We start from the raw sequence: 14,741 nt of genomic DNA, 5'->3' as shown, positions 1-14,741 counted from the left end.
GCTGCTGCAGTGCGTTACGTGAAAAAAATAGTAAATCTGCCCCCCAGTGTTTGAATGCTGCTGTTTGTGGCAGAATGGCTTCTGCTGGCAGGCAGCGGAGGCCCTGTTCGATGATCAACTGCGACTGTAATGAAAGGATGCTTTTGCGGTGCTGGATTGCACTATTTGTTGCGTTGTATGTTGAGAAGAGCCTGGGTATTTGTATTTATGCAAAGGTTAAAACATCTATCTAGTGTATGTAAAAGCGATTCTGTTGAGACCGTGGTTCTATCTTAGTTCATTAATAAATAAAATACCCAGATGTAAAGAAGTTGTGGCCAAGAAGGACGTCAGCAATAAGCAGCGTATACGCTGCCCAGGCTCGACCTAAAAACAAGCCCTTTAAAGTAACTGATGTTAATGTAATGCATATGTACTTCGCGCTTTTACAATGTACATTAAAACATGCTGGAGGAATGACATTTTTTTCTTTTTTTTTCTTAAAGGGGTCCCTGTTTAACAATTTACTTATAGACATGTCTGCTAAGGTGAATAGGGTTAGGTTACAAAAGTGACAGATAGGGACATGGCCAAGCTGGAAAAGAGAGAACTCGAGACACATTCAACACTGTCCATGCTAGTAACAATCAAAAGACTTCTAAGTTTAGTTATATCTATCCTTCGCTTCCAACCTAATTTCGGTCACGCAGGTGAGTGGCTTGCATGATAACCCTCCGTCTCTGCTTTGTGTCTACAGCCTGCACAGCAGAGCTAGTCACAAACCTATCTGCATGTGGAAATAATGCAAGCTGCACTGTCCACGCACCACAATTGGGAGCCTTTGTTGGGCAGTGTAAGGGGTGCCATGTAATGTACAGAGGTAGGTAATACCACAAGCTGCTTCCTGCTATGTGGTGTGCTTCTTTAAAGGATACACAACAGCAGCACCCACCGTCTAGCGCTGCGCCCCTCAGGCCCAGTTCTAGAGGGTGGGCTGGGTGGGCCAGGCCCACCCAAAGATGAGCCTGGCCCACCCAAACATGAGCCTTGGCCCTCGCAGTGAATCTGCCATCGATGTACAACAATAAAAAATGTTCAGATAACTGGTGCTTTATGATCCTGCTGGAGAGCAGTCATTTGTCTGTTGGTAGTTTTTAAATGCAGATAAACTGTATTTGATGTGGATAGCTCAGTGGGTTACTGCCTTTGTCACAGAGGTCCTTATGTTACTTGCAGTTCAGAAGTTACAATCCTAAAATAGGACAGTGACCTCTGAACTGTCATCAAAGCGCTGCATACAAACTTAGCTTTTTTGTGTTGTGATATAGTTAGAATTTACCCAGTCTTTCATTATTATAATGTTGCTAAAAGGAGTTTGTTCGGGCAGATATACATTTTATCAGTAAAGCCAACCCGCAACAACTGGAGTACTCTTTAAATCCCGTGTTTGTGCTTCTCCAGACCAAACCCTCTTAAAATATAATGCCCACCAGTACAGATGACGTGATTCCTACACCTTGTAATCCTCATGAATTTATGTGACATTCCATGTAGACTGATTTATTGTCTCTGTATAATGTGTGCATGATGTAAAGTACTGTGACACCCTACACTGATATGAGTAGCGCTATACAAGAAATGAAATGCATGTGAGAGAGGGGCTTCGGAGAGATGAGGAGCACTGGTGGAGGGTAGCAATGAGGGAATCCGAGAAGGAGCTCATTGGGGGAGGGGCTACGGAGAGATGAGGGGCACTGTTGGAGGGTGGCAATGAGGGAATCCGAGGATGAGTTCATGAGGGGGAGCTACCGAGGGATGAGCGTGGTAGTGAGGGAATCTGAGGAGGAGGTCATTGGGGAGGGGCTACGGAGCGATGAGGGGCACTTGTGGAGGGTGGAAATTAGGGGGTCCGAGGAGGAGGTCATGGGGTGGAGGGGGGAGCTACAGAGAGATGAGGGGCACTAGTGGAGGGTGGCAGTGAGGGAACCAGAGGAGGAAGTAATGGGGTGGTGGGGCTATGGAGAGATGAGGGACACTGGTGGAGGGTGGTAGTGAGGGAGTCTGAGGAGGAGGTCTTGCGGGGGAGAGGCTACGGAGAGATGAAGGGCACTGTTGGAGGGTGGTAGTAAAGGTATCTACGGAGAAAGAGGTCATTGGTGGGGTGCCAAAAAAGACTTTTGACTTTCGCACCAGCACTAAAGCCGGCCCTGTCATGGCCTTTCAGTTTTTGGTTATTTAATTAACAGTTGGGTCATTAGGGCAACTGTGGAACATACTTCAAAGTACATGCTAATTACATTTACTGCTATATTCAATATTGCAAGTTTGGAGGTGATTTTACTAATGGTTTTATTTCCGGAAACAATGAAAGTGGAACTGGATGGTAGCTGACATGGGGCTGGGGCCCATGGTCAGCTATGAGATAAGGTGCACTGGAGAGGGGTGGTAGAAAAGTGGATAATCAAGCCTGTAAGGGAGTGCGCTGTAGAGTAAGGGGTCAGGTGGAGGTAGTAATGAAGAGGGATTCTCCCTAAAGGCTCGCACAGAGGGAGCCCTAGTAGCGTCACTTGCCTGATACTCCCTCCTCAGAAACCTCCTCTTCCCATCAAAGGGACATTACATGGAAAAAGACAGTTTTTGAGAGTGATAACATTTAGAAAGAGATTTGGAAAAGAGTGCATTTTACTGGGCCTTGTAAGACTAAGAAGAGATAAAGGAGGGCCCAGAAGCAGGCCTGGCTAGACATATAAGTGAAAAATCGGGCCCGCAAGGGCCCACCCCAATGCACCCTTGGCCCACCCAAATAAAAATTCCTGGAGCCGGGCCTGGCGCCCCTACACCAGAGGGGAAACACTAGGACATACTACTTCAGACAGCCACGAGCGGCGATGGGCTCTGTGATGGTGCGGGTAGGCACCCGTGAATACACCATCAGGAGCAGCTAAACTAGACATGCTCGATCTTAAAGGACACATAGCGGAAGTTAATATGTGGCAGATAAGAGGATTTTTACAGAGGATCAGAAGGGATTGTGAAAGTGGTACATTAGGTCTCTTCGTGTGCTTTTGCAAGGTTCAGCCCTACACGCTGCAGGCTTGGGGTCAGGGGTGAGCTTCTTTGGGTGAGTGTGATCCTGCTATATTGGTGTTGGGGCTCGCCTGGCCTGTAATCTACAGGCTCTCCCTACAGGCTCGCCGCAGACAGGCAGTGTATATGCTCCTCGCTCGTGGCCAGCATACCTCGTGCTTTAGTAGTTCATGCTAAAGGCTGGAGCGGGGAGTGCAGGGACTCTGTTCATGGATCAGGACTCTTGTGCACATGGTTCAATGCCGACCGGCCGTCCTGGGATTCAGAAAACATCTGCCTGCGCCCCCAAAAGTAGCCTGCTATCACTTAACTGCAGCTTCCTGCCTGGCACCCGCTGCATTCAGCTGTCCTGCCACGCCTCTCCCCCGGCACTTTAACACCCAGAAGCACCTTCCAAAAACAAAACATAATTTCAGACAGGGGCGGCATGTTCTCCTCCCAAACACATACTTACTCCCATCAAACCAGGGAGGGACACAACCTTGGCGCAGTGCAGAGAAGGGCAGGCCAGGAACCTTCAGGGGACAGAAGCACCCGGGGTGAAACAAGTCCGGGGACATACCTCTGCCCCATCTTCTACTGAATGTGCACCGCCCTGCCTCCAAATGCTGAACTTCCCATTGTGAACGACATTAATTGGTAGCAAAAAAAACCCGCAACGCCCGTTTCATAAAGTGCAACTTCCATTTTATGAGCACTGCACAGAGAAATAAGTATGTTTGAAGGCGAGCCGCGCCGTGCACAACTAAAGAAAGACGTGGCTTTTTTTATTCAAGTTTTTGTATGTTGTTAAATAGCGCAACCTTATATAACATATTAACCTGTGAGGTTACATCCAGACTTTTTTTTTAACAATCAGAGAGAAGATAAGCATTAATTCATCCTACTCAAAAATACAGTCAGAAAGAAGATAAACAATAATTCATCCTACTCCAAGATACAATTAGGGGAGAACTCAGTCATATATCAAGTAATACGTCAAACTATAAAATTTACAGCATTTACTAACAGATGTCACACCAAATAGATTCTCCTATCCCTCTCAGCATCTGGTTCAGGGATCGTTAGCCATCTGTGACTCCTTCCATCTTGCAGTAGGAGCCCAGATGCGTCAACCCAAGAGTCTCCCTCTTTTACCCTTTCTCTCGTAGATAGCTCTTTCCAGGATAAACATTGAGAGGAGCCGCGCAAGCCACTGCTGAAATGTTGGGGGTACCGGATCTAGCCAGGCAGAGGCAATACATATCCGTACTACGGCCATAGCCAGAAAAAGAAATTGATAAGATGAATCTTGCACTTCATTGTTACTGACTCCGAGAAGTATCAGAGCCGGGGTTAGCGTAACTTTCAGCCCTAATGTTAAATCAAGAAATTTCATGATGGACTCTATCAGGTTTTCTAGGTGTGAGCATGATGCAAACATGTGTACAAGGTCAGCTTCAGGTGCGTCGCACAGCGGGCATCTGACTCCTACCTGCCCACCCCACCGTGCAATCCTCGCCGGGGTATAATAAAGTGCAAAGATAGTCTTGTAGTGCTGTGCTTAAGCCCTGACGAGAACACAACCGTCTGACCCAGTTCTAAAGAGTTGAGGAACTGCTCCGATTCAACACCCACCCATTCCGCCCATTTACCCGCGTGTTTTATCAAATCGTCTTGTTTAAGCGCTACTAATTCAGCATATATTAACCTTATAACGCACTTCCTGCTGTCTCTGATGATATCGATAACTTTAATTTTCCTAAACCCATTAAACCCCCCCACCTTCTTGCTAAGGAAGCTTCGGAACTGCAAGAATTAAAAAAAGTTACACCTATCTAGCCCATACTCCGTCTGGATATCGCTAAACTGCCGAAAGCCTTCCCTCTGTATCGAATCCCCAACATTACGAATCCCCCGCACCGCCCAATCTGCCATAATCCCATCAGAGAATATTTCAGGAAACATGGGGTTTTTATATAGCTGAGTATAATAATTGATCCTCCCAAGACCAGTCTTTTTTTTAACTGCCCAGATTTTAAAGGCGGCCAGTAATGTCTTAAATTTCGTCTTCTTATAGTAACTGGGCTCGCTAAATTTCATAAAACAATTCACTGCTTGGTCCCTGAGCAATAGCTTGTATACATCAGAGAGCCCTGCTTCCTCCCCGGAATCGCCAGGGAATGCACCAAACAATATACTCATATACTGGAGAGCCACTGCCCAATAATAAGTTTTAAAATCAGGAACGGCAAAGCCCTCTCTTTCCCGGGGGAGTGACATAAACCTAAGGGCCTTCCTAGTTTTCCCGTGCGCCCAGATGAAGCGGTTAACTATGCTCTCCAAAGTTACAAATTAGTGTTTTTCGAATTCTATCGGTATTGCCCTAAACAAGTAAAGTATTTTCAGTAAAAACATCATCTTAACCACATTGCAGCGGCCCACTAATGACATGTGCAGAATATTAAATCTGTCAAAATCAGTTCTGGCCTTCCTTATTACCGGCTCAATATTCCTGGCGACCAGATTCCCCAGCGCCGGCGTAATAGTGATACCTAGATACACTGCTGAATCGGTTACTCGCGGGTCAGCCATAATAACATGCCTATTCTTAATGATCTGAGTTTTTGCTTTATTTAGTGCGTACCCTGAGAATCTACCAAAATCCTGTCCTACAGCTTCCACCACCGTAAGCGCAGTTGAAGGATTCGCCGTGACGATGGTAACATCGTCCGCGTAGGCCAGTACTTTAGATTCCAGACCCTGACACACAACAGGCTCAATTCCGTAATTGGCCTCCAGTAGTCGTATTAGGGGATCTATATATATAGAAAATAGGAGGGGTGAGCATGGACAGCCCTGCCTTGTTCCATGCTCAATAAAGAAAGGCACTGTATAGCCCCTATTCAATCTTAAACGAGCTGTAGGTGCTCTATACAAAACCTGGATGGCTTTAATAAATCCTTCCCCTAAACCAAACCATTTCAGAGTCTCCCACACGAACTCCCAGGAGACCCTATCAAATGCCTTCTCAGCATCCAAAAGCAAAGCAGTCATAGGGTCCCCTGAGATCTCCGTTACATCAAAAAGTGTTATTACTCGGCGAATATGCTGCGTTGTTCCCCGACCGATTATAAACCTGTGTTGACAGGGATGAATTATTTTCCTCATAATGCCATTTAACCTTATTGCCATAGCCTTAGAGAAAATGTTAACATCACTATTTAAAAGAGTTATTGGCCGATATGAGCCTGGCTCCCTCAGTGGTTTGTCTTTTTAAAAAAAGATTACGATATCCGCCCCTGCCCATGACTCAGGAGCAGAACCACCCCTTTGAGCTTGACGAATAACCTCAGTCAGGTGAGGTCCTATTATATCTGCAAAACTTTTATAAAACTCTAATGGAATCTGATCTGGGCCAGCAGCCTTGCTAGATGGTAAACTTGTCAATGCGCCCATTATCTCCTCTTGTGTCAAGACAGCCTCGAGTGTCTCCTTATTTATTGAATCAATCCCCTGCAAGGGAATCTTATCTAAATACTCTTGAATTAAGTTCAGCACCTTTGAAAGTTCCTTGCTATAGAGCCGTTGATAAAATTGACGGAAAGCCTCCCGAATCCCCAAGGAATCAGCTACTATACTCTCATTATTATCCAAAATTTCAGATATCTCTCCTGCAGTAGTCTTTTGCCTTAGTCTTACCGCTAGGGTATGCCCCACCCGCTCGCTAAACTCATGGCAGTGCTCTCTTTTTGACCAAAAAGTTTCCGCAGCTTTAGCAGCAATCTGTTCTTCCGCATCAGCCTTAGTTGCGGCCGGCTGTAGTAATATATCCTCGGTTGGTCTGCCCATATTGATAGCGATAGCCAGATCCTCGTCTATCTTAATCAAGTTTTTTCTAATTGCTTCTTCTTTCTGTGCCACATTATTTTGCCGGTACATGCTATAGCTCATTGTTTCCCCTCTGACCCCCGCTTTAAAAGCATCTCAGACCATCCCTGTGCATGTGCTCTCCCTATTAAAATCCCCAAATTCCTTAATCCACCCCTTCATATGAGACACACATTCTGGATCATGTAATAGCCTCCGTTCAAAAGGTCCAACCCCGTTCTTGCCTTACCCACCCAGTAAGAATGACTGTAAGAACTAGTATTTATAATCCGAGAGTATCCAAGGGTACTTCTCTATCCTGAGCTATGAAATAAAATGGCGAGACACAAAAAAAAAATCAAGTCGTGAGATAGCCTTATGCGGTGCTGAAATGAAGGTGCTACCAGGGTCTTCGGGTTACAAATATGCGTCAGTGAGACCATTGTTCCTAATTAAGTTCATGAGAGCTGCAGAGACCCTTTTTTTCCTACCATAATATCCACCTCACGAATTACCCCAGCGCACCCCCAGCCCATTAATGTTAAAATTCCCACAGACTATTACCGGCATGGGCCAAGTTGCAAGTTCAGTATCCAAAAATTCAAGAGCCTCAGGGTCATCACCGGTTGATCCATACACCAAGCAAATTGTGAATTTTTCACCACCCCCGAGCACTCAGCCATGGCCCAATGACCCCATCGATCAGCTAGCTTTCTTTTAACCTTAATATCACTCCTACGGGTAAGAATTGCAACCCCTCTTGTACGGGTGCCATGTTTGGTATTCACCATAAGCTTATATCCTAGTTGTTCCAGGATGATGCCTCTGGAACCGTTTATGTGAGTTTCTTGAACACATAGTATGTCGATTCGTAAAGTTTTAAACAAAATTGTTGCCCCTTGCCTTTTGCCTTGATCGTTTAACCCGCAAACGTTAACTGAAGCTATTTGCAGACTCATTATGTTATACTTTGCCCACACAAAACCATCAGAGTCCCCATCATACTATCACTTTTGTATACATCAAAACTTAATCTTACAAAGCTCATTCTCATCACATTTTTATTCCCAAAGCTCATCTCCATAACTTCCCTCACGTATTGTGCTGTGCAATGTTGTGCTGTGCCCTTGCTCGCCCCCCCTCTTATCCCCCTCCCCATTGAAAAGAACGAACCCCACCCTCCCCTACAACCCTTACAGGCAGATAGGTCAAGCCTATGTATGGCAGCCGATCTCACATCTCGAGCCGCGTCAGTCCTCCCAGCCCCGAGGCCCCCCAAACCTGTGTGAACTCACCCCCATATGCCTATCTAAATCACTGACAAAAACCGAATCTAAAAATAAAAAGACAAAATATTTGAACCAAGAGCACATATATACTTCGAGTCCCCAGGACCTACATCAAAATCAATGATTATTCAGCAGTTGAACCCCCTTGCGTAATAAGGCCCGTTCTGCTCCGCTCCTCCCCCTTGCCTCCTTAAGCTCAGTGATATATTAATGTGCCTTGATTTTGGGGGAAAACATTCTCACCCTCCCATTCAGGATAACCTTGATCCGGGTGGGGAATAACAAGAAAGCCTCACAACCCAACCCCTGAAAGGGGGTTATCAGCTGCCGGAGTCTCCACCTCCGCTCGACCGTGGTGTGGCAAAAGTCAGGCCGAGCGAAGAAAGTGTGGCCCTCATAAGACCGTTTCGAGTCTGGTCTGGCCCGATCAATTATGGCCTGCCTTAGAAGAAAGTTCCTGACATAGATCAAAATTGCTCTAGGTCTCTCCCATTGGCTGATTGCGTTAGACATCATAGACAATGGGAAGCGATGAGCTCGCTGAACCTCCATCTCCCAGTTCCAATGGGCAAGGTCGGGAAAGGCACCTTTCAGCAAGGAGACAACAAAGGCCATAATGTTTTCCCCTTCCACATTTTCTGCCAGTCCAAGTAACTATACGTTATTTCGGCGTTGCCTGTTTTCAAAATCTTCAAGCTTCCAGCACATAGCCAAAGACTGCTTTTCCTGTGATTCCTTAAATGTCTGGAGCTTGTCGACTTCCACCTCCAAGGCAGCAGTTCTTTCTTCCACCTGGGTTATCCGTTCAGTCATGTCGGTGCAAAGCTTATTGATTTTGCGAATAGACCCCTGCAGTTTTGTAGTGGCCTGGAGTGATCTTTGGATCTCCTGTCTGGCCTCCCCCTGCATCTGCTTAAGGGTCGCGTACAGTAGCTCTAATGTAGGTGAGGAAGCCACAAATTCAGAGTCATTTGGGCCATTAGAACCACCTTGCACAATATTTGGTGAGTTGGATCCATAAACCATGCTTGTGGTCATAGTTGTTGCAGAATAATCCCATTCCAGCTTGCGAGCTGTGGCTGAATCTAATTTCGAGGATCTAGCTTTAGCCCTTGCCTGTCACTTTGAGTTGGAGGATCTGCTGCAATGTGTTTTTTGCGTAGCTGACGACTCCCCCGAGACAGTCTCGTCAGATGTATCGAGATCACTGAGCCCAGATGATTCGGAGTCATCATTTAAAGAGTAGAACATATCTCCCTCTGGGGACAATAAGGGTGCGCTAGACCACGATGGGGTCGCAGTCTGGTCAGTAAAGCTACATGTGACATTACCCCCAGCTATATCCACAATAGCAGGCTGTGCATTCGATAAGATAACTGATAAGATATCAGGACATACAGCAGTGACACTGTCATTCTGAGCTCCGGCTTTTGTGGATGCAGGCTCGCTGTCAGCTGTCTCGCGAAACAATATACTGATATTGACCTGAGAGGAGCATTCCCCAGCTTCCAAAAGTCTTTCCTCCCTACTCACAGTCTCAGCCAGCTCCCCAAGAAGCCGCTGTAATTGCAGACCCACCACAGAGTTCTCGGCATTCTCAATCGCGGTCTCTTCGGTCTCCTGATTCATCGCGCAGCATGGCTCCAGACCAGGTTTTGCAGCCAGCCCAACAGCAAATTGAAGTGTAGGAGTACACTGACCCAGGCTCGTGTCCCGGAGCGCAGCCTCAGCGACCACATTGACTGCCGGATCACGACCGATGTCCTCCGCTGTACCCTCCAAGACACTGGGGTCGACTTTGGCTCAAGCCTCGCACCACGTCCGTTAAAGAATCCTTCACAGCCTCTTTGGTCTTGCTTGATTTGGGAGCCATAATTTGTAGGCGGTGCCTGCACAGCCTCCAATATAATAGTGAGAGCAGCCGGAGAGTCAGACCAAGCCCCCTTGACCACAGCAGCAAATGTCCATGGCACCCGGGTCCCAGCACTCGAGTCCATAAGCCAAGCAGGTGAGTTCCCAAAACCATATTGGAAGTCCAATGCATGAGAGAGGCAAGATGGCCGCCGACTGACCTCAGTGAGAGCAGCGGCAGCTTTCACTCCTCCTGAGGCGCCTAAAGATGTATAAGCAGATGGTATAATATGGTTTTGGGAACTCAGCGGCTGCCATATTTTAAGATAAACGTTGGCATGCTACCTGCAATAATTAGAAACAAGCACTTGCAATGCAATAGGACTCGCATTTACACAAGACCTATTGCATTGCAAACGGGAGTGCGGACGGGCGGGGGACAGGGGGGTGAGAAGGCACGGACTGTGGGAGTACGGGGTGGATTGGGGGGGTGAGAAGGCACGGACTGCAGGAGAGGGGGAGAAGGCACAGGCAGTAAGAGAACCTTATTAAAGAAAATAGTGCTCACAATCTAAATAACACATACTGTGGCACGCTCGAAGTAAAGGGGCCAGTAGCCATGGAAGGATACAAATGACGGCATGGCCATAATAAGTTGTGACTAACAAGCCTCATAATCAATCAGAAGGCAGATTTACGAAAGACAATGACACAAGCCAATTAAAAACATTGGCGGAGAGTGAGCGGTGCTTTTCACTGCATACTCCATTAATGCATGCTTTGCAGACCGAGCAGCGCATGCGGGCTGCCGTATAGGCTCGACCTAAAAAGGAGAATCCGAGAAATGTTAACCCTTTGAAGTCACAGTTAATGTAACATTCAGACAGTAATTGAAAATATGTATCATGAGGTTGATTGGTGAATGACTTCCAGTTCAGAAATAGACTGCCGACAAATTGAGATTTTGAAGTCAGCGTTGGTGAAACAGTAGATTTGCAGCTAATAGTTGTATGAAACTGGCTTTCTATGAAGTGTACCAAAATGAGGTACACTATACAGAAAGTCCAGCAGACCCTTATTGGTTTTAAAAGGGCTTGCTTTAACAATCCGAAAGTGCCCTATTTGTGGTAGTGTGGGTGAGCAGTTTAGGCTTATCAGAGGGGAGTGTTGAGCATTTGTTGAACACATAGTCAGTAAATGAGACACACACTCAATAAGAAATCCGAGACCAATTAAAAAAATAACATAATATTTTATATCATATTTTAGACACCAGATCTTCGGAATCAGGTAAGTACTTTGATTTGTTATCAGTTTACACAGTAAAACAGTTGACTAGCAAAGCTGTCAGATTTGAGTCATGAGCCTCGAACATAGTAATGTTATCCGATTGAAGGAAAAGACATATACTGCATACAGGAATTTGCAACTAGTTGTAGAGGGTACCATTTAGGACTTAATGAGGTGGGGGGCCAAGATCCAAAGTACTACCAGCAGTTCGGGTTTACCTGCCCTGGTGTGTCCGGGTGCAGAGGTGCTGGTTGTGATGGTAGCCTTGAGTGCGGTCAGCTATCAAATTTTAAAGGGACCTGTCAAAACAACAGAGGCTCCAATGGGGGACTTGTGGAAAAGTCTGGCGGAACCAAAAGGGGCACTCAGATCGTGGGGACTCCTAGGCAAAGGGGAACCAGGCAAAAGACGTGTACTCGGGCTGTCGGGCTTGGGTGCCGAGGTGCTGGCTGGTGGGCCACTTTAGCGTTGGAAGCTCTCCCAGTTCTTGGTATACCTGCAGAAGAGAGAAAAGAAACACAACAGGGCTACTCTCAGTGTGGAGCTCACCTCTCTCGAAATCCCTCGATGTGCAGGTAAGTTTTCCAGTGGTGGTGTCTGGGCTGGACACAAATAAGCCTTGGTGGGCGCATGTGCCCCAGGAGTCAGGGTATTAGATCAGGGGACTTCTAGAGGGTCTAGCATCTCAAAACTCACCAGAGGGATGGGGCTGACCTCCTAGAGATTCAGGAACCTCTTCCTGTCATACTGCTCCTTCGATGGGCCCTATGGCCAACAGCATGGGTTACTGAACAGAAGCTTTGGGTGTCTGCAGATGCAGGGGGATGGCTCCTCCACCCCAAGGGAGTTGCTGTTTGGTTGTTAAAGTCGCTGTATGTTCCTACAAAGCTTTGGGAGGAGTTCAGCTTTTTGAGGAGCCGGGTCGGTGTAATTGTCAAGGTTCCAGCTGTAAGGCAAGTAGTGGTAAAGTCCTCAGTACTCATGGTTACTGTTCTTATTTTTCCTTCCTTTGGTTCCCAGTAGACAAATCTAAGTTCCAGGTGTCAGGGAAGCTACTAAATACAGAATTTAGGTGTGTTACAGGGGTACAGGATAATAGCCAATGAGCTACTTACCCCTGGGGTGATTACACCCCCTATATGACCACTTCCTGTGTGGGGTGGGCATAATCTTGACCCAGAGTTCCTAGTTTTACCAAAAAGAAGATGGTGAAACCATTCCTTGACTGTTCACTTCGGGTGGCCCACCTAAGGGGTGTGCCAGCCTGTAAGTGTGACACACATTCTGACTAACTAATTTTTCCACCTGCTCTAGAGACAAATGGGTCCCAGGGCAAGGGGGGTGGCAGGTCTGGGAGGAACCCGGTGTCGCATATCCAAGGTGGCAGAGGGTTTGAAGCCTCTGGTGTTGATATGCTAAATTTGCTAGCCACCCTGTTGGAGGAGATGTGATCAGCTTTCTCTGGACAGGCATTGTTTCTGACATCAAAGCACGAGAACTTTCACCTGCAGGGGTTCAGAAACTCACCCATGGTGTCAGGCTGGAAGATACCAGTCAGCCGGCACACTAAGAGACTAGTAGGATTCAGGGAGCACCTCGAAGGTGTCATCTGGGTGTATGTCATAATAAATCTTGTACTGGCATTAGTGCAGATTTATTAAGACGAGGTGTTTGATACCAAACACCATCATTTCCAGTGGAACCATTATGTAGCTGGGTAACTCATAATGACCAGTACCCAGTACATATGCTTAAGACTACTTCCTGATCACTTGTAATGTCGTGGCAATGAAACCATACATCACATGGGCATATCTGCTCATTCAGATATGTCCTCACATATGATATAATGCACTCTACCTTAGGGCTCTAAGGCCTGTTGTAGAGGTGACTTCCATATAGTATATGGAGTGCACAGAAGCATGGTACACAATGAGTGTGCAATGTCATGTCTTCGGAATGGTTTTCACCATTTCATGCAGCCTGCAATGGCAGTCTGCATGCAATTTGTGTGTGGGTCCTTCAGGGTGACTAATACATGCTGCAGGCTGGGGAGACCCTCTTTAGTACCCATGACCTAGGTATCAGAGGATACCATTTACCAGGGACCTACAGAGGTGCTAAAGTCCTTGCCAGTTGGGTTACAATTAGACATTTACCAGGTTTTAAGGGATGAATACTAGCACTGGGGGCCTGGTTAGCAAGAACTTAGTGCACTTTTAGTTGAAAAGCATCAGTACTAGGGCAAAGAGTGGGGTGACCATGTCACAAAGGGGCACTTTCCTACAATAGCAAATGTTGCTACTCTTGTCAAGACAGTATCGATGGATTACACCAGTGATCATTACCACAATTGTGGTTTCAAACTTATCTACATGGACACCAGTTTTAAATAGTCTAATCATAATAATGCCCCCAAAAATAAAGGCAAGAAAGGGTTTCTGTTGTTTATAGCCAGAGCACTATTCATCAGCTACTTTCCTTATGTGTGCATCGTTCAGACATGTTTACCTGTAGTTGCACCGGCAATGGCATCAGTTTGAGGAGGTAATCGATCAATCATCCAGCTTGGTAATGCCACCTCCTAATTGTATTTGACAACTCAGTCTTGCTACATTGGGCTTCTACAAAATAAACTTGATTTTGTAATCCTTGATAGTGAAGAATTGGTCATCTGTGGTTGTTGTTCCACCACATACATGAAGTTCACAGAATTATCATCCCAACTCATTGTTGGTGGACGGATTGCAAAGATAACCTATCTTGCAGATACCGGTTTCTGTTTCAAAACCATTTCACATGCTGCATGAAGCACATGCATAAGCTAAGGAGCTGATGCCCCTATATTCTGATGATTCTAAGTGAACTACCTGAAACTGGAGTCCCTGAAGACAACAGTGAAAATCATTTTATAAGCAAAACACTTTTTGAAACATTCTTTTCACAAGGTCTAACTGTATTTCTAACATTCCACTCTGTTCCCTTCCCCATTCCAGCCCTGCCAGTGGATCAGCGGGATCAGTCCATGCTCCCTTGATTAAGAAATCCAGTGGAAATCATTCAAAATTCTCATCACTTCAGGACAAGGAATACAACAGTGGGACCAAGAGCGATCACAACTCCACTCAGCTGGAGAAGAAGATGAACGAACTTCAGCAGGTATTGAATTGTCAAATCCTTTACAATAAGGGGACCCCAGAGTGGTGACAACCGACAAGCCCCCCATGCATGATTTGGACACAAGAGATACATAAAGTTTCAATATCGTTACTCAGTGCAGCATTAGTACTGATGAATCCCATACTCTGCCAGTACACAATAATCAAGTTAATTGACTGTTCTCAAAGGAACCAAATCCAATGTCAGCTATGGGATAATCAATATAGTGTCTGTACC

General features: G+C 46.1%; 1 protein-coding gene across 5 annotated transcripts in view; it reads left to right on the top strand.

The window, feature by feature from the left end:
* Positions 1-14,741, top strand: part of LOC146857827 (PRKC apoptosis WT1 regulator protein-like) — a 166,926-nt gene that overhangs the window by 130,897 nt on the left and 21,288 nt on the right. For all 5 annotated transcript variants that reach the window (XM_085648501.1, XM_085648502.1, XM_085648503.1 and 2 more), the window contains one exon: positions 14,342-14,504. In XM_085648501.1, coding sequence (XP_085504627.1) covers positions 14,342-14,504 — 163 coding nt within the window. The remainder of the gene's footprint in view (positions 1-14,341; positions 14,505-14,741) is intronic.

Source organism: Triturus cristatus, chromosome 3_2 (assembly GCF_964204655.1).
Source record: "Triturus cristatus chromosome 3_2, aTriCri1.1, whole genome shotgun sequence".
NCBI classification, from domain to species: domain Eukaryota; kingdom Metazoa; phylum Chordata; class Amphibia; order Caudata; family Salamandridae; genus Triturus; species Triturus cristatus.
This window is presented reverse-complemented; position numbering and strand designations above follow the sequence as displayed.